Source organism: Phodopus roborovskii, unplaced genomic scaffold (assembly GCF_943737965.1).
Source record: "Phodopus roborovskii unplaced genomic scaffold, PHOROB, whole genome shotgun sequence".
Classification (NCBI taxonomy): domain Eukaryota; kingdom Metazoa; phylum Chordata; class Mammalia; order Rodentia; family Cricetidae; genus Phodopus; species Phodopus roborovskii.
This window is the reverse complement of record NW_026125237.1, coordinates 103,659-123,256: the sequence shown is the minus strand read 5'-3', so window position 1 is coordinate 123,256 and position 19,598 is coordinate 103,659. Positions and strand designations below refer to the sequence as shown.

Genomic DNA, 19,598 nt, shown 5'->3' with positions numbered 1-19,598 from the left:
AAGCCTTTTTGTCCTTGTGTTTGCTGTTTATTTATTTGGCTTTTCAAGACAGGATTTCTCTGTATTGCTTTGGAGCCTGTCCTGCAACTCAGGAGGCTGGCCTCGAACTCACAGAGACCCGCCTGCCTTTGCCTTTCGAGTGCTGGGATTAAAGGCGTGCACCACCAATGCCCGACTTTTTTTATTTTATTTTTTGTTTTATTTTGAGACTTGGTTTCTCTATGTAGCCCTGGCTGTCCTGGCCTCAAGCTCTCAGAGATTTCACCTGCCTCCCTCTGGAGTCTTAGGGTCTGTGGTAATTTAAGAAAAGCTGCGAACAAGATGGGTTTTTGTTAGGAAAGGGGATCATAAAAAGGAGAAAGGGAAAGGGAAGACCAGCTCTCTGGGGACAGGAGCAGCAGAAGAGAGGAAGAGAGGTGGGGGGTGGGGGGGTGGGAGGTGGGCAGGGCCTTTAAAAAGGGAACATAGTGAAAACGCACAGATTGTGCTCTTAGTGGCTAGCAGCTGAGGGCATATCCTGTCAGAACCCCAAGGGCAGGCACTATAGTATACAGATGCCTGAATACTAACACCACCATCACCTGATTTTTTGTGTGTGTGTATTTACTTTTTAGATTTTATTTTGTCAGTATGGGTGTTTTGTTCTGCATGTTTCTTCATCACATGACTGCTGTGCCCGTGGAGGCCAGAGAGAGTGTGTTGGATCTCCTGAACTGGAGTTACAGATGATTGTGAGCTGCCATGGGATGATGGGAAGCCCAATTCAAGGTCTTTTGGAAGAGTAAACAGTGGTCTTAACTGCTGAGCCATCTCTCCCAACTGCCCCCATTTGTTTACTTATTATTGGGCACAGATGTTTGCTGGCTATCTTCTTTTAAAAAATAATTTAACTTTTTATTTATATGCATTGGTGTGAAGGTATCAGATTCCCTCTGGAATTGGAGCAACAGACAACTGTGAGCTCCCATGTGGGTTGCTGAGAATTGAACCCTGGGCCTCTGGAAGAACAGCCTGTGTTCTCAACAGCTGAGCCATCTCTCCAGCCCCTGCCGGCTATCTTCGATGTATAATTAGTATGCTTGAGTACTAGGAGGACATAGATGTGGGGAATGACATAGTCCCTGTCCTCATGGAAGCTATCCAGGGAAAAGTCTGGCCAAAGAGGAGTTCAAAACCCAGACTCTGGTGTCCCTCTGGGCCAGGGTCAGGGCCTCTGTTCCCTTTGTCCCTATGTAAGAACTACAGTGACCACCCCATTTAAAATGTAAGTTTATTTTGTGTACCTCTCTCTGGGTGAGATGTATGTGAAGGGGAGGCCTTTTAGCCACTATGCAAGTGTGCAAATCAGAGGATGACCTTGGGAGTTAGTTCTCTTTTTCCACTCTGTGGGGCCTGGGGATTGAATTTAGGGCCTTGGGATTGGCAGCCCTGCTGAACTATCTCACAAGCAGGCTAATGTGACTCTTAAAGGCTCTAGGCGAATTGATAGGAAGGGAAAAGGGCATCCCAGGTGGAGAAGCAAAAGCAGCCGTTGGCTCTCATGGGCTGTTTGGGGAGTAGGAAGGTATCACTTTATGCAACAACACGGTAATCAACTCCAAATATCGGGGGTATGTCATGCTCTCTGGAGAACAGTGTGTGAGGAGATGTCTTCTGAGGGTGGGAGTGGTTACAACCTGGGTGGGAAGAAGAGTCTGGGGAAACTAGGAACAAGGCTTAATGGCCCTTACCTTTGAGATCACAGGATTGGGCGATGACTAAAAGGAGCCCGAATGCAATTGAGGAGACAGATCAGCACACTTCTGCTTCCCCAAATCCACCAGACCACACACACCCACTGGGAGGAAATGGGACAAGGCCCAATATGGATTCCTCCTCCCATGTATACTACCAGAATCTCCAGAATTTCGGACCTTCTGGGTCTTTTCTGTTCACTACCCCGTGCGTGCGTGCGTGCGTTTGCGTGTGTAGACGACGTACGCGCGCGAGCACATAATGTATTGAGCACGATCTTAAAGCCACCCTAGAGACCCTCCTGATTTGAGTGGATAACGGCGAATGCTAAAGGGCATTTTCAGCACCGGCTGACGGACAGCACCCTGCTCGAAAGGAGTGGGAGGTTGGAGGCGGAGTCAGCGTTTGAGGGTTCTGGACGGAACTGTCACTTTGCTTTAAGCAGGCAACAACATCACATTCTGCCTGCCGGAGCTCCGCTACAGGACTGGGTGAATTGGAGGAAAGAGAACACAAGACGGAGGACAGAGATCGGTCAGAGCTTGACCGACCGCTACCTCTCCTCCTGGATTCGTTGGGGGCGGAGCCAGCTCTGTAGCTGTGTGGGTCCGGGAGCTCAGTCTTCCTACCGGGTAGTCGTGGCAGGGAACGTCCGCCCCTCGGCGCAGACGCGGAAATAAAATTTTACATCTTCCCCACCTATTGGCCGGTCGTGCCTGAATTAATAAGCCTCCTACTCAATCGGAGAACGTCTTGAATAGCTATGCCCCCTATCTATCGGAAGTTGACTATGGCCAAAATCCGCGATTTGGCAAAGGCTCACGAGTAGCCAATTGGAAGTGTGCGAGGGCAGAACTAGCTTCTCCGAAAGGCCAATGGGTAGACAGCGGAGTGTGACGTGACGGACATGGCGGCCGCGATCGGCCAGCTCTGGTACGTGTCGGGCTGTCTGCTAACTTCGGTCAGTTGTGCGCCAGAGAAGCAACTGTTTCAGTAGTGTTTGTACCAACGACTCAGCGCAGCCAACCCTTAGGTAGAGCAATCGTCGTGGCCATGGCTTATCACTCGGGATACGGAGCCCACGGTGCGTGAGTAGTGGGGAGGGCGGGGGCGCGGCCTGGCAGCAGGGTGCTAAAATCCCCTGCGCGACCACTCACCTGAGGGAGGGGGCCTGCGGTGACTGCTGCCTAGGGCGGGGAGTGTCTCTGGGGTTCCTGCCCTGCCACACTACCAGCGTGACCTGGACTTTCGCCCTTGCTGGCCGGTCCTGAGATTAGGTTGCGATAGCACAACTGGAATCCCCAAGTCTGGATCCTGCATGAACCGGCATCGCCTTCAGAACTTCCTTTCTCTGTTATAACTCTGGCAGCATTCCTGATCACTGTCCAGGGACTCCGATTAGGCAGCTGTTGCCGTTCTGGTGATCGCACTCAAGTACAAACTCTAGTATTCAGGGATCATCTCCTTCATAGACTTCCCAGAAATCCCGAGTGGGCAGCCACTTCTAGGCACCTTCCTTTAGCATGTAGTAAAGGATTGCTCCAAAAGGAGAGATCTTTCTTCAAACACATTCTGACTTTTCCCTCAACAATTGTTTGGTGTTCCAGGACCTATGCACAGCTTCTCAGCCTGGGGAAAGGGCAATGGTTTGGGTTTGCTCTGTATTTCTGTTATCTAGTTTGGTACCTCCACACCTGTAGGTTCCAAGCACAGGACCCGGGCAGCTCCAGATTCTCCTCCTCTCTTCGATGATCCAAGTGGTGGCTATTCCAGCCAACCAGGTGGATACCTAGCCCCAGGAGCTGATGTAGCCCAGTGTCAACCACCTGCTTGGAGACCCAATGGCCAATATGGCTATGGCCTATGGCAGTTCCATAGCATCCCCAAGGGAAGGACATAGTGCACAAAGAGGTGTGGGCCTGTGCTCAGGGAAAGGGTGACAGGGTTTCCTGGCTAGGGTTGGGATGTCACAGGGTCCCACTTGACTCCCCAAGCAGCTTTTGGGAAGAAACACACCCACAGTCTCTTTCTCTACTCAGCTGCACCGTTTTGTCTCTGTGAACAAACTCAAGTATTTTTTTGCTGTGGACACAGCCTATGTAGCCAAGAAGCTAGGACTGTTGGTCTTCCCATACACACATCAGGTGAGCTGCATGCCTCTCCCACTCTCGATAACCTGGTCCTCAGACCTCAACCCCTTTATCCTTTTTTTTTCTCTCTGCTCCTGCTTATGTGACCCCTGCCACTGCCAGAACTGGAAAATGCAATACAGCCATGATGTGCCTCTGCCCCACGGAAAGACCTCAATGCTCCCGACCTCTATATCCCCAGTGAGTCTCTGATGTGGGTTTGGGGACATAGAGGTACTGGTGCTTTTCATGTGTGACTGTTGCTAGACACTAGGTGGACAGGGTGACCATTAAGAAACTTCCTGAAGCTGGTGGCACATAACTTTAGTTCCAGCACTTGGAAGGCAGAGGCAGGCGGATCTCAGTGAGTCTGAGACCAGCCTGGTCTACAGAGCTAGTTCCAGGACAGCCTCCAAAGCCTGTCTAGAAAAAACAAAACAAAAAAGAGAAACTTCCTGAATGTGACCTTGATGTTTCCATAACACCTTCCTGCCTTTTAATTTGGACGCTGTCTCTCCAGCCTGGAGCACTAGGTTTTTACTTGGCCTAGCAGCTTCTGGCTATAGGACTTTTAGGCTGGTTCTTTCAGCCTTTAGTAAAGCAAAACTAAAAATGGCTTCTACCTCAGAATTGTGGGAGAGCCAAGGAGATGCTATGTGCTGTGTATCCTACTGGGCACAAATAAAACATACCACACAATAATGCTAGCTGTTGTTGGGATATGCAGGGAAGGAAGTATGGGAGAAGCTAGAATATTGGTAGACTTGAATGCCTAATGAGGGGCTCTAGGTGAGGAAGCCAGACTAACTACTTCCTTTTCTCTTGGCAGCCATGGCCTTCATCACGTATGTGCTGCTGGCTGGCACGCACTGGGCATTCAGAAAAGGTTGGTGCTAACCCCCCTTCTGGCTTATCTCCCTTCCTTTATAGGCAATCTGTGTCAGATCCTGTAACAGGTCCCAGCTCACCCAGTACTACCCTTATGCTACCCTTAGCCTCTCACCTCATTCCTGCTACAGGATGGCTCATTCTGACCTACCTTCTCCCATGGCTGCAGGTTCTCCCCGAGGTGTTGGGCCTGTGTGCGAGCACAGCACTGGTGTGGATGTTAATGGAGGTGCTGGCCCCTGCTTCTGGGCCTCTACCTGGCCACTGTACGCAGTGAATTGAGTACCTTCCACCTCTTGGCCTAGCGGTTACAAATATGTGGGGTGAGTGTCTGTGGGCTGAGAGTAGCTTGAAGGATTGCAGCCCCATCTTTTGAACCTCTAGCTGCAGCTAGAGATGCTTTTACCCCATCTCATCCCCCAGCTCTACTCCAACAGCCTCCTCCTGTAGCTGGTTGCTTGAAAGGAGGCTGAGGATTTATGAGTTATCTTGGGGAGCCCAGGGAAGAGATTCCAGTCCTGGGACTGAGTCCTGAACCTTGCAGATCCATTTGGAGTCTGGTTCCTTATAGGGACAGCCTGGTGTCATGGGTCATGGTGTTGGGTGGCTCTAAGTCCTGGTAGATAGGGCCAGTCTCGGGCTTGGACCTTACTTGTCCATTCCTGCACCCCCAGGATGATCCTCAGTGTGATCACAGGGCTGCTCTTTGGCAGCGATGGCTACTACGTGGCTCTGGCCTGGACATCATCCGCGCTTATGTACTTCATTGTGAGTGTGGGTTGGTCCCTCCCCTCTTCTCGGCTGGGTCAACTCTGGGGCATATTTCCCCCCCTGGCCCAGCCTCAGCATTTCTCTCTCTAGGTGCGTTCTTTACGGACTGCAGCCTTGGGCCCTGACAGCATGGGGGGCCCAGCTCCTCAGCAGCGTCTCCAGCTGTACCTGACCCTGGGAGCAGCTGCCTTCCAGCCCCTCATCATATACTGGCTGACCTTCCACTTGGTCCGGTGATACCTGGTCCCAGGTGGCACTGATTTTTCCATACATTGAAGATTTGGTTTCCTTGACTTGGCTTGACCCTGGTTCCTGGGGCCCACAGGAAGCCATGGACAGATACCTCTGGGTCTCCCCTGTCCAGGAGCCACCTCAGTTGGGGGCTGTTTAGGAGAAGGGTAGGTAGATCCAGGGAGAGCACCCTGGAGGTGACTTACACAGCCTTGAAAACAGCTGGAAGGGTTGCATCAGACACAGCTGCAAAGGGAGGGTGGAAGAGTGGTTGCCAAGGAGACCTCCAAGGCCTCAGACACATCTGAGAAAAGCCTGGAGCTAGCACAGTGAGACTGGGTATGCTGGGGATTTAGGTCCAGGTCACCCTTCAGATGACCCCATCCTAACCTTCCAGGAGCAGAACTGGGGCTTGTTTGTCAGTAGTTTATTCATCTTTTGTCACAAACGGCCGGGAAGGGGGTGCCGGACTCCTCCAGGCAACATAGAAAACAAATAGGACCAAGGGACAGGGTGGGCTGGATTTGGGATAAGTAGAGATAGGGTTGGAAAGAGAAGTCTGGGGAGGGGAGAGGGCAGACTAGGGATGGGGCTGCCCCCATATTGAGCCTGCTCATTCCTGGTGCAGGTGCCCCCCACCTTCAGGGGGAGCTTTGGGGGTGAGGGGCCAAGGGGGCTGCCCAGAATTTCCAAGATCAAGGTCTGCCTGGTGGCAGGGCCCAAGTTCCCCTGAAATGGACAAGACCCGGAAGTCCTGCCCCTTCCAGGACAACTGCCATGCCTAGCTGCAGGCTAGCAGAGGAGCCCCCACCCCTGTTTAGAGCTTTGCCTGGCCCTAGTTGGAGGGGGAGAGCTCTGAAGGCGGGGGTCCCCGCAGCAGCAGTTGTGGGGTGGAGAGGCTGGAGGCACCAGTGCCCCCTGTCTCCCAGGGCTGAGGCCTCTGTGGCCAGAAGGGCAGGGCTAGGGGTGCACAGGCGTCCGGTCCATTCTGGGCTTGCTCCCTGGCCGGCTTTACCCTTAGAAGCTCACCAATGTATAAACCATACTGTGGGGGAGATGAAGCTGTGAACATGTGTCCTGAGAAAGCCTACCACCCTTCCCAGTCATGCCCTGGATTGTGTATGATCCTCAAAGGCAAAGAGAGACTGGGAACTGAGAGCCTGACGTCTAGGATACCCCTTGCCTAGTTTCCAACTGCTGTGGTCAAAGCCTCACCTGTACAGGTAATAGAAGAAGGAGAGCAGGTAGAAGGCGAGTTTGCACCAGGACTCCTTCTGGCAGTAGTTGAGGATGTCAGCATTCATGATAGAGACCGCATCATACATGACCTCAGAGCCATCCGCGGGACGGTGGAAGTACCTGGGGTGAGGGAGGCCTGAGTCCCCCTCTAGCCACCCAGGTCTGACCCTCATCTTGCCCTGCTGCCATCTTCACCCTCCCCAGGTAGTTGCTGCCCCCCACCTCCAGAGGTGGTAGAAGAGGAGGGGGATGTTGAGGCCCAGGGTCACCCACTCTGCTGCACACAGAAACATCAGACAGAAGAGGCCGGGATAGAATATTCCGGGACCACCAGCTGGGGGAGTGAGGGTGAGAGGTCAAAGGCCTGGTCCCCGGACCAACCCAAGCTTCAATGCACAGAGGGCTAATGAGGTTTAGGAACTGCCAACCCACCATGATCTGAGAACTAAAAGGCCTCAGGTTGCCATTCCCGCCCTCTTAGGCGGCAAAGTGGATCAAACAGGCTGAAGAGGAAGGCCTCCCTGCCAGCTACAAAGAGGGAGGGCAGCACTAGCTAGGAGCTCCTGACCCCTGCCCTGACACTGACCTTCCTCAGGAGGCAGCAGATGCGTTCGATGTTTTTCAAACGCTCGCGCTGTAGGAAAGGAAAGGGCCTAGATAAGGAAGGCCTAGGAGCAGAAACCAGGGCGCCTCCCATGGCCCCACATGTGGTCGCCAGATGGCGCCAGAGCACTCTGCGGTATCTGCCTCTCAGGAAGCAGCCGCGTCCCCATGGTGACTGCCGCCATGGAGGGGGCCTTCACCCGCATCTCCATGGCAACGGCCCGGAGCCTGGAAAAGGCTGCCCCACCAGAAGGATGCCGAGCCCCGAAGCCAGCTCCAGGTGCTTGCGAGGGCGGGAACTGGGGAAAGGGCAGGGTCACCTCACCGTCCCCCCCACATCGCACCCTCATCTTCCCGACTCCCATTCCCACCTTCCACCCATGACAAAGACAAACGGACGGACACACCCAGCACAGCACATGTATCACTTACTGCCCGCGCTGGGTTCCCCTGGTCGATGGGGTTCTTGAAGTCAGTCCGCAGCTCATCAAAGGCTATGATCTGGGGGTAGGGGGGGGGCATGTGCCTGTCAGGGGTTGGGGCAGGCCCACCACCACCCTGGACACCCCAGGCCCCAGATGGCTCAGAGGAAAAGAACATGGGCCTCTTGGAGGAGCTGGATGGTAACACACATACCATACATGCCTGAACTTTAATGGGATAGGGATTTATACTTGGGGACCCTGACATATGGAGCTTATTGCAAAGTGAAGAAGTAAAACGACGGGTCTTGGCTCAAGTTCACACAGCAGTCAACAATGGAACCCTAATGTCTACTGCACTCCCCATACATTTCAAGACATGGCCTCTCCTCTCCCAGGCCTCATGCTGAGCACATGCTGAACCCTGGAGGGCTGCAACACCGCACTTGTCCAGGGAGGCACCTCAGGGGTTTGGGGAGAGAACTCTTGATCAGTGGTGAGGGGTAGAATGGGACTCCATATGGGTTGGTGGGTTCAAGCTGACTAGGCATTTGGTGAACAAATGGGAGGAACACAGTCCAAGCAGTGGTAATAACAGATACAAAGGCACAGAAGGTTGAAAGAACATTCGATGGTTCCTGGGGCTGGGCTGTGTGAGAATGGGAAGAGAGGAGAGACGGATGCAAGGCAGATGAAAAGGTTAACAGAGCCAGTCCCTGCAAGGCCAGCCAAGACTAGGTTTAACACAAGAGTAGAGGGAGTCCTAGAGTGGGACAATCAGATTTAGGTTAGGATTGGCTAACAGACACAGGCTCTATCAGCTCACTGAAAGCTCACTGAAAGCTTGAAACAACCTGATGACTTAAGTGCTAGTATTATTTCATTTCTGACTTTCAGGTGAGAAAATAGGTTAGGTATCCTGTCCAAGGCCACACAGACACTGAGTGGTAAACTTGTAATCCAGTTAAAATTACTACCCACTTTGTCATGCTCAGGGAGGTGACTGAAGGGCCTACTGAAGTCCAGGGAGGGGTCCATGGTGGCTTAGGTGAGAAGGGTGGTGGCCATGGAAACGGAGTGGTGGGAGATGCATCCCAGTGCTCTCCAGTGCCAGCTGCAAACAGCCTGTGTGGTGGTGGGGGAGGAGGTAGAAGGTCTCCAGTGCCTTCTGTGGTGTCCAGGGATGGCAGGGCATGCAGAAGTGGGGAAACCCTCAGGTAACATATATTTGAGGAGATGATGGTGTGGGACTGGAAGGACCTGCCGGTGACCTGAGGGAGGTAGGCTGGCAAAGAAACCTGACTGAGGGGGAAGGGAAGGCAGCAGGCCCACCACCCCCAAACATCCTAGACCCCATACGGTTCAGAGGAAAAGAACATGGGCTTCCTGGAGGGAACTGGAGCCATCTGGAGCCCCCTCCCCCCAATCCTCTGACTCTGGGCAGCTGCCTGCCTGATAGGCACAGCAACAGGGTCCAGCAGGGGCGGAAGGGTGCCGGCTGTCTGCCCCCGAGCTGGCACCAACAGCAGGCAGCGGGTGTCGAGCCTCCCACCCCCCAGGCTGCTTGGCGCTGACTCAGCGTCTCCCTCACCCCGGAACAAACAATCCCCACTGTGACAGCTGACACACGTCACTCACCAGGGTTGCCTAGTGATTAGTAGGACCTGGGGTCCTGGTTCAGAAGGTTTTACTTAACAACTTTGGATTGAGACCCACATCTCCTGTCCCAGACATCATGTCTACAAGCCTATTTTCCTGATGAGGAAACTGCTCCAGCTAGCTAAGATGACCCAGCTAAAAGGCTGAAGAAACACAGTGGCTCATAGTATAGGGGGCTCCTGAATGGTCTGTTGAGAGAACAAAGGTGCTGCTCTAAACCTTAGCAGACTCCATCTCAGCCCGGCCTTCTGAAAGGGCAAAGTCTGGGTCTTATGGAGCCTGACTCCCTTGCAGATGTTATGCAGGCTGTACTGAGAATCTCCTGAGAAGGGGTCCTATCAGAAAAAAAGAGGGGATACGAGTGGGGGAGTGGGCTTCTTGAATTTTAGGAGCCAGTTGTCTCCTGTGTGTCTCCACTCTTTCTAATTCTTAGGACCCAAGCTCTCCCAAGCCCCAAAAGGACTGGTCCAAGGCCCTGAGCCTGGGACAGGAAGCTCAGAAAGATCATACTGGATCTGAGGTGATGGAAGAAGAGAAAAACAGAGGGCAAGAAAAAGCAAAGGCAACCAAGTCTCACATCACGACCAGAGCAAAGTGAGAGATAGGGCTAGAGACAGGGACATGTTTGGAGATACTCTTGGCTTAGGATCTTCATACAGTAGCGGTATAGCATATACGAAAGAGAAAGGAGGGGAAGGACAAAAGGAGAGATGGGGATATTCCCAGAGAGCGGGACCACCAGGGAGCAGGCAGCACAGCACACACCAGGAAGAGAGGGAGTGGGAGAGCAGAAAGGAGGCAGTAAAGTGAGGAGGGAGGGAAGCAGGCTGGGTGTGGGCAGATAACAGGACCCCAGAAGAGGGCCAGTGAGGTGTGTGCAGAGCCACATAGAGAGTGCTAGTAGCTACAACAGAGGCCTGGATGGGACTCATTTGGGGCAGAAACCTCAGAGAGCAGAGGCAGAGGAGAAGCTGGAAAGGCGAGGGGGCAGTGACCCCAACAGTGAGTCAGAGGCTCATAGTTCTGTAGTGAGGAGAAAGGGCCCAGGTAGAGGGGGCCCTTGGGAAAGCCTAGGAGAAGTAGGTAGAAGAACCCTGTCTAGGGATAAGCTATCAGGATGAGATGAGACAGAGACATTCTGAAGAGTCAGGCTAGGCCAGAGTGAGGGCAGAACAGGAGTGGGGGGCATGAAAGACAAAGGGCGTGTGTGGGGAATGGGAAGGAAGCTGGAAAGTGGGAAGGAACTGGAGGGTTACCCAAAGTGAGGCAAGGTGGGGACTGGGTTTCTGGGGCTACTTCAAATCGGTCCCTCGGGTCAGAGAAGGGTCCGGGGAGGGGACAGAGTTAATGGGTTCCAAGATATGTGGGTATTGTAAACAGATGCAGTTGCCATAGCAACTGGCTCCATCACACTGGTTGGAAAAACCCACAAAGGAGGTGTGTGTGTATGTGTGTGTGTGTGTGTGTGTGTGTGTGTGTGTGTGTAACACACAAACTGCCCGATGGACAGACGAGGTGGGGTGGTGGACAGATAAGGATGTAGAAGGATCAAGAATTCTACCCCTTGCCCAATGACTGGATGAGGCAAGGAGAGGGTCAGGGCCTACTGACATACCCACAGACAGGCGGGGGCGGTGAAGGAAGGGGGGCTACCCTCGGGGAAGGAAGCCGACAACAGGGGTATTAATGGCGCGGGGCTAGGGGAGTGAACAGAAACCAATGGATGGGGGATAGTGGAAAAGACCCTTCAAGTTTCCCCGGGGCTCTGAGACCATCCGCCCCATCCCCAGGCTGCTCCCTAAGCCCACTGCCCCCCACCCCGCCCCCAGTCTGAGCCCAGTCTTACGTGCCAGATGACAAAGAAGATGAGGGAGGCGCACAGCACCAGGGTGAGCATGTAGCAGAATGCTGCGAAGGTGAACGCCATGGCCCCCGCGCCGGGCGGCGGCCCGGGGGCGCCAGCGCGGGGGTCTGGGCGCAAGGGGACGCCCCCCGGCCCACACTTAGGGCCGGCCGGGCATGGCCCACGGAACTCGATGGACACGGGCGGCACGTCCAGGACCGGGGCCGCGGGGCCGCGGGGCGCGGGCCGTGGGGCTCGGGGGCGCGTCCGCTGCCGGCTGCCCGGGCCCCGATCGCTCATCCTGCGATCCCTCGCCCGCGGCTCCCTAGCTCTCCAGCCCGCGAAGCCGGTGGGGCGGAGCCGGGGGCGGGGCCGCCGTGCAGCGGCCTCGGGCGGGGCTGAGACTAAGAGTGGCCCTCCGCCATCCTCTTGCAGCCTGGACGGCCCAATACCACCACTCGTGCACCTCAGAACATGGAAGACTCGGACGGACACACGTTCCTGGTTCAAGACTCACACAACCAGCCCACCACAGCCACATTCAGTACTTCGTCTCCAATCCTCACATACAATGCTGGCGGTGGAAACTGGTTGAGGCCCTCATGTGAAGCATTTGTCATATTCAGGATAGCTGGCATCTGGCTTGAAGCCTGAGAAGGCAGAAGAGGGGGACTAGAGGTGAAGACCACGCACGATGCAGTACATCTGTGGAGCCCAATGCCCGACCCTGTGTCCAGCTGTTGCCCAACTTCATGGCTTGCAAGCCATCACAATGGGTGTTGATGGTGGGATCACCCGATGGCCTTCAGCCTGCCTCCCTCTGACAGATCCGTGCTGGGCCCTTGGGGACATCCCACAGCAGCACAGCAGGCTTTGCCAGCCCTAGGAATGTGGGTCAAGGGCTTTTACCAGCAAACTTAGGGCAGTCTGAGCTAAGACCCCCTATGTATCATACCAATCTCTGAATTCCAGTTCCATCCAGAAACTCAAAGCAGGACTCAGACCACAGACCACTCAAGTCACCACAGCTTCCTTGCAAAAACCCTCGGCTTATCCAAGGGCCAGTGGAAATTTATTTTTTTTCATCCTTTTCCATCTTCCCCCAAGTGGCTTTTCCTTGCAAAATGCCTGACATGACACCAAAGGGGAACCTGGGAGAAGAGGCTCCCTCCCAGAGGGGCAGCCCAGGGATTTAAATACACACTGGAAGGGTGGGGAGGGTATAGGGGCGAGACTGGCAAGACGACAGCACAAAGGACATGGCTTCTTAGGTAATGACCAAAGGTATTCTGCAGGAAGCTATGCCAGAGGGTGGGGGCTGGCATTCTGAGTGGGGAGGGGGAGAGAGTCCCACAACCCCAAATGGCCCCTACATTCCCCAGAGAAGTAGGTCTGGCCCCCCTCAGGCTCTGAGGAATGGAAGGAGAACAAGCCAGATGTGCTGCCTCAGGGAAATGGAAGTGGTGCTGGCAGAGTGAGGGTTAAGGCTGGTGCCCGGCCTTGGCTCGGTGGGCCTTCCGCCTCCACCTTTCTCAGGGACAAAGGGGCTCGGTGGGCAGGCAGCACATGGGCCTGGCTCTGGCAGGGCAGGGGGAGGCAGGAGCAGGCTCCCTCTGGGCTTGAGACACAGGCCCAGCACCGCCATCCACCCACCTACCCTAGTTGTGCTCAAGACCCAACAGCAGCTGGACGGCTCAATCTGAGTGTGGGAGGCGGTGGAGCGAGGCAGGGGTGAGGAAAGGTGGGCTGTTGGGCTTTTGCAGCCCCCTCACCTGTCCTGAGGTCCGATGCAGGACCCTGAATCTGAGGCCCCCGATCCCCCGGCCACTGCCTACAGCCAGGGGCAGCAGAGGCAGGGAGGCCCTCAGCTATTGGGAAGGAAGAAAGGAAAAGAGAAACCCAGTGCAGCATACAAGGGGTGAGTGACAGGCAGCGGAGCCCTCATTCCAAAGAAAGGTGCATGGTGGGCATCTTTTCAAGGTACCTAGAGGCAGCAGCAGAGCAGTACTTGTGACCACCCCAGCCACAGGTTCTGCATGTCCTCCAAGGGGGGCCCTGACAGGACTAGGACTCAGAGCAGAAGGCAGATGGGCCAGAGGAAGATGGGGAGCCCAGGACACCCCAAAGCCACAGACTCAAATGCCCTAGGAGAGGGAGGCACTTCCCTGCCCCCTCCAGGGGCATCATCTGGAGAAGGTGTCCCTTCCCTTCCCCAAGTGCCCCTCCTAGCAACAGCCACCACTAGCTGGCTTCACAGGGGTGCTGTCGATCTTCAGGTTGGGCCGTTCACCCCCAGAAGCTGCTCCTGGCCCCATCCGCTTTTTGATCTCAGCAGCCATTGTCATGAATGCCTGCTCAACATTGGTGGCATTCTTGGCACTGGTCTCCAGGAAGGGGACACCCAGAGAGTCTGCAAATTCCTGCCAAGGGGCAAAAAGAAATTAAGAGCAAGGGAGAGAAGGGGTGAAGGGAAGTAAGCCCTAGCCCCCTGAAAGCCAGGGCTGGCCCTGCTCACCTTGGCTGTGGTGTTGTCCACGACCTTCTTGGTGGTGAGATCACTCTTGTTGCCTACCAGGAGTTTATTGACGTTCTCACTGGCATACCGATCTATCTCCCTGTAGCCACTGTTTCACATTAGCGTAGGATTCCTAGGCATAGTGTCCAAAGTTACTGAACTCCCAAACCCAACCTAGCCAGGCCCGGAGAACAGGGCTCCTTTGAGGGAAAGGTAGGAGCCCTGAGCATGGGACTACAAATGAAGTCCCCTCCACTCCAGGCTTAGTCTCTCCCCCTCCCACTTCTCTTCCATGTGGAAACCCAAAAACTAGAATCAGAACAGAGTAGCCACCAGACAGCAGCTGACCCCAGCTTGTAGGCATGGACTCAACTAATGCAAAAGCTACCAGCTGAGGAGGAAACAGCCATCTGCTAGGCTACAGGTTGGGAGGAATTGGTGAGGGGTAGTCAGGACAGAGCTGAAAAGGTCTTATCCTGTATAAACTTGGCATACCCATGATACAGTGAGGGTTTTCTCAGCTCAAGAGTAACTGGAGTCTATCTGTGTTCTGGAAATAGTGTCTGGGCAGGGTTAGATCAGACTAACAAAATGCAGAGCAACTGGGAAGTGGCTAGAATAATCTAGAAGAAAACAGGCTTAAAGAGTTAGGCTAGCATCCAAAATTGATCATCTACTATGTAACCTCAGATATCTAGTCACCTGACCTGGGTCTCAGTTTCCTCTTTTGTTCAGATAACAACTCCCAGCAGAGATGCTGTTTGCATGAGGAATGAATGCAGGCCTGTCTCATAACAAGTACTCAATTAGCAAGAGCTGCTATTATTCTCATTACTGCTATTATTATGAAGAGACAGATCTGAAGTGATGGGGAAAGAATAGAGATGCCTTGAGACTATGGAGAAGGGAAGTTTTCTGGTCAGACTTCAAGGATTACATTACAAAACGAGGATGCAGAGGGCAGGCAGGGGAGATGGTGAAGCTTGTGCTAGAGTCTGAATCCTGCAGCTGGTGTACAGCCCACAGAGGCAGTTGAAGGCAGAGAAAGGGCTTTGCCTTTCTTTACTGGGACATCAGAGGCAAGTAACTAACACCTCTGGAAAATAATTTCTTCATGTAGGAAACAAGATGTACTAGTTAGCGTTTTTCAGCTTGACATAACCCTAAATATCTGGAATGGGCATCTAAACTGAGGGATTGCCATCAGACTGTCCCGTGAGCATGTCCTTAGGGCATTTCGTTGATTGATGGTTGATGTGGGAGGGCCCAGCTCACTGTGTGCAGTGTCACCTTTGGCAGGTAGTCTAAGAAAGTAAGCTGAGCAAGCCATGGGAAACAAACAGTAGGCACCTTTCCCCAGGTTCCTGCTTAAATTCATGCCTTGGTTTCCTTACATGATGGACTATTACCCGACAGTTTTTAAGATGAGACAAGCCCTTTCTTCCCACCTGGTGTTTACTATGGAAATAGAAAGCAAACTAGAACACTGAGGCCTCACCATTTAGTTCTCTGGGTAAAAGCATGAAGATTATTCCCATTACAGAAACCAGGGGCCAGCGCAAGCACACACAGAGATGGAAACTCATGTGACATCTGTCTGGACATAAGAATTCCAGAACACATACATCAAGAGTCCCAGAACACAAGACAAAAGCCAAACCACAGAAGTGGCTGGGGTTGGTTAGGATGCAGAAAATATGAGGTTAATGGGCAGCAAGGGTGAGCCAATAAAAAAGAGACCAAAGGGGTTGGGGGGTGTATGCAGCTCACTGGCAGAATGTCTGCTTAGTGGGGGATAAGAGCTAATACAGATAATATATTCAGGAAAGGAGAAGAAAACAGTAAAAAGTCACAAGGAGTCAATCTGGGCAAGAAGCTGACTGGATCTGACAGTTAATTAAAGCCTTGGTAACCTCTGAGTGGTATTTGGCTCACCTAGCTTGTTGGAAGGGTTGGGAGATAAGGCATGGGTATCAGGGGTCTCTGGTATGTGGCCTCTGCCCCTCAGAGCAGGAACTCTCCCAGCCTAGCACTGATTGGCAGAAAAGCAAAGCAGATAAATCAGGAGACTAGCCTTTGGCCTCTGCCACTAACTTGTTTGGAAGCCCTTAGCAAGTCACTGCCCCAGCCTGAACCAAGTCTTCATTTTTAAGATGGGAATATGAGGGACTTCTCATGAGCATGGAAACCCAGGTACAGGGTGACTATCAGTAGCCCCAGCTACTAGGGGGGTTTAGAAGGAGGGTTAATTAAGCCCAGGAATTTGGGACAGGCTGGCAATAGAGCCATTTTTGTGGGGTAAGCAACCAAGGAAAGCTGAAGAACACAGTTTCCATAAACCGCCAGATACTAAGAGGACAATTCCTGGCTGATGAAGCCACCACAGTAGACCCAGGATTCCAGAACTACTGTTTATGCTGGACTCCCTCACTTTCTTGTTTAAAGCCTTCAGGAGCAAAGAACAGGCAGTAACCAACCGACTACCTGTCACCAAACATGGGTAGTCTGGAAGGTCTATAATAAGGCAGCAGGAGCTGTGAAGTCTGCTTCCATAAACACTTCAGGACACGGTCTTGGTAGAATCTGTTTCTGTGGCCTGTTGCCTTTTTTATGAAGCAATTCAGCATAGTGTATACCTTCCAAAAAGCTTAAGGGAAATGAAAACAGGAAAAGGAGCAAGAGTCAAAAGTCAAGGCTCAGGCTAGGTGGTGGTGGCGCACGCCTTTAATCCCAGTACTTGGCAGGCAGAGACTGGTGGATCTCTGAGTTTGAGACCAGCCTGGTCTACAGAATGAGTTCCAGCACAGGCTCCAAAGCTACAGAGAAACCCTGTCTGGAAAAACCAAACAACAAAAAAGGCAAGGCTCAGGAGGCAGGAGTACCTGGTCAGTGACGTCGTACACCACGATAATGCCATGAGCACCCCGGTAGTAGCTGGAAGTGATGGTCCGGAACCGTTCCTGACCAGCTGTGTCCCACTATGAGACAGGAGGAAAAGGGGTAGGTCAGCCACAAGAGAGCCCCACTTATGTCACAGTGTTGCACAAAAGCCATACTCACAATCTGAAGTTTGATGGTCTTGCCATCCAGCTCAATGGTTCGAATCTTGAAGTCCACCCCAATAGTGCTGATGTAGCTCTCTGTGTATGTGTCATCCTGAAAGGTTGGGGCCAGTGAAACAACATGAACATACAGGCCCAAAAACTTATCTGAAGGTTCTCCCTCCCGCTCCCTACCCAAGCTGTGCTCCTCACTGCCAAGTCTTAGTTCTAAGCACCCCAACTTTTGAGGCCCGGGCCCTTCTTCCGGCAGCTCCGGCAACCTCATTCTTGGTTCTCAGGTCTTGCAGCTACTGTGTTCTGAGCTGTCCTTCTTTCCTCCCAGTGGCCAGCTAGGACCTCAAGTGGATAACATGGGGATGCTTTTTACTCACAGCAAACCGCAGAAGCAGGCACGACTTGCCCACGCCCGAGTCGCCAATCAAAAGCAGCTTGAACAGGTAGTCACTGGCAAGAGAAGATGGGAAGGCATGAAGGCAGGCAAGAAGTTCCTCCCACCCCTGCTCCTGCAGTGACCATGACAGCATGGTGAGTGAGGCATGCTTCTGCTTGTGTGTTATAGTACATACTAGATCCTCCCAGTGTCCTGAAAAGGGACCAAGAAATAGACCCTCAGTGTCCCCAATAAGCCAGCTCACCAAAACTGCAGCTTGCTATGTCTAAATCCCCCCGTCTGTGGCAAAAGAGAGGAACACAATTCACCAAGAAACAACCAGCTGGGTGCTGGAGCTGAGACTCTGGTGCTGTTTGGTAGGAATTATTTAGGAAACCCACACTAGGCCTTATAGTGTGCCAGCCTAGGACACAAAAAATGAAAGCTTGTACCCATGAAGCCAAAACAAATGTAAGAAGAGAGCCTGAGATGAAGTCACTAATAAGAGGCAGTCAGCAAGTGACCATGGAAGCAGCGGTTAATGCTTCCTGAACTGTAACTGGCCCTGTGTGAAGTACTTTAAATGCATCCTCTCATTAAACCCTCACAACAGTGCAACGGATTGGGTGTTATTTCCAACTAATGAGGAAACCAGAGGTCAGAGAAGGGATATGACTTACCCTAAGCAGTGGCTAACTTTGAGACTGGAAACTAGGCCTGTCAGACTCTTTGACAGCCTGTAGCCTCCCTTCTCTGTTCCCCTCCTAACCCTGCTGAGCTTCACCCTTTCTCAAGGAAATCTGAGGCCTAGAGCTGGGGAAGAAAAAGGAAGCGGAGAAGGGGAAGAAGACAACGTGGGTGCAAAACTGTATGTGGGCCATCTACTCCAAAGGGCTTGAGTTGGAGGAATGAAAATCCCACTGTAAGGGAGCACATTCACCTAAAGTTCTTTGGCAGTGTGACAGGTGAGGGAAGCTGTGTGACAGGGCACTGGAGGCCTGAGCAAAGGTGAGAGGGCAGAAAAGGACAGACACGGGAGTGACAGGGCAGTGCAACCCAGGCAGGGCAAATGGCAGCCCCAGAGGGAAGGACCTGCAGGGGGAGGGAATCAAGCAGGGGCTTGGGCTCCCCTTTTGTCTAGTCAGCTTCTGTCTGGGCTAGCCCCGGAAAACCGGGCTCCAGAAGAAAGTTAAAGGCAGTGGTTCATGGCCCGTCAGAAAGTACTCGACTCTGGAGACCAGAAACTATTATGATGGACTCCAAACCGCCAGCCCGTGGTCAAGCAGCGGTGGGGAAACTGAGGCTCAGGGAGACCGATTTGCAGGGTCACATAACCGAAAAGGCCTGGGAGGGCCGGTGCTGGGGCTCCAAGTGCTGCCCTTCGAGGTTGTCGCCTCCGGGTCCTGATAAGAGAGAACTCGGGGTGTTGAGTCGGGGTCCTGGGGTTCCCAGGGGGAGGGGCAGGACCCGGATGTAGGGGGGGGGTCAGCGGAAGAGGGACCCGGATGTGGGGTCCGCCGCGCAGTTCTGACCAGGGCCAGACAACTTCGATAAGCATACAGCCCCATAGACATGATCGAGGCTGCGCCACACGGCGCGGGCGGGGCTCACTCACTATTCGGGGTTCATGGCGGCAGCGGTGGCCCGCTCGGTCGCTCCCAGTCGGCTCTGCTCCGCCTCCCGTTCCAAGATGGTGGCCGCTCCGCCCTAGAGACCCCGCCCGCGCAGCGCAGGCGCAGACACTTCCGACTCGGTTGTCCCGCGCTGCCTTGTGGAACCTGTAGTCTCCCAGATACTCGATTTGCCACTGCTGCGCAGGCGCAACCCAGCCAACCCACACAGCCGTGCGCTCCAGTCGCAACCCGCGAACTGCTTCCTGGGGTATGTAGTCTTACTGCCTGAACGACCTGCTGCGGTATCTTGGTTGGACTATCCGCGGGTTAGACTCTTGTATAACGCCGGGGGTAAGTATGGTTCACCTGAGATGGGCAGCCACCCTCTTGGTTTACAGATTGAAAACTTTAAACGAGATGGTACGACGTATTTAGGACCAGAAAAACTCGACTTAATCAGCGTTCTTCGTGGGATGGAACTGTCATCACTAGTATTATACATGAAAAATCATCTCGGGA

General features: G+C 53.4%; 2 protein-coding genes and 1 pseudogene across 2 annotated transcripts; 1 reads left to right on the top strand and 2 right to left on the bottom strand.

The window, feature by feature from the left end:
- Window positions 1-2,712: 2,712 nt before the first annotated feature.
- Window positions 2,713-5,815, top strand: LOC127227546 (protein YIF1A-like; annotated as a pseudogene).
- A 597-nt stretch (window positions 5,816-6,412) lies between these two features.
- LOC127227524 (protein cornichon homolog 2-like) lies at window positions 6,413-11,651 on the bottom strand. Its single transcript, XM_051191906.1, is given in 7 exon segments — window positions 6,413-6,798; window positions 6,969-7,112; window positions 7,215-7,302; window positions 7,305-7,326; window positions 7,579-7,626; window positions 8,028-8,096; window positions 11,523-11,651. Coding segments are annotated over 7 exon segments (480 nt in total). The 5' UTR covers window positions 11,604-11,651; the 3' UTR covers window positions 6,413-6,770.
- Window positions 11,652-12,548: 897 nt separating this feature from the next.
- On the bottom strand, window positions 12,549-19,248 carry LOC127227517 (ras-related protein Rab-1B-like). Its single transcript, XM_051191894.1, is given in 7 exon segments — window positions 12,549-13,939; window positions 14,035-14,133; window positions 14,135-14,167; window positions 16,917-17,012; window positions 17,095-17,190; window positions 17,468-17,540; window positions 19,082-19,248. Coding segments are annotated over 7 exon segments (606 nt in total). The 5' UTR covers window positions 19,096-19,248; the 3' UTR covers window positions 12,549-13,744.
- Between the last annotated feature and the right edge of the window lie 350 nt (window positions 19,249-19,598).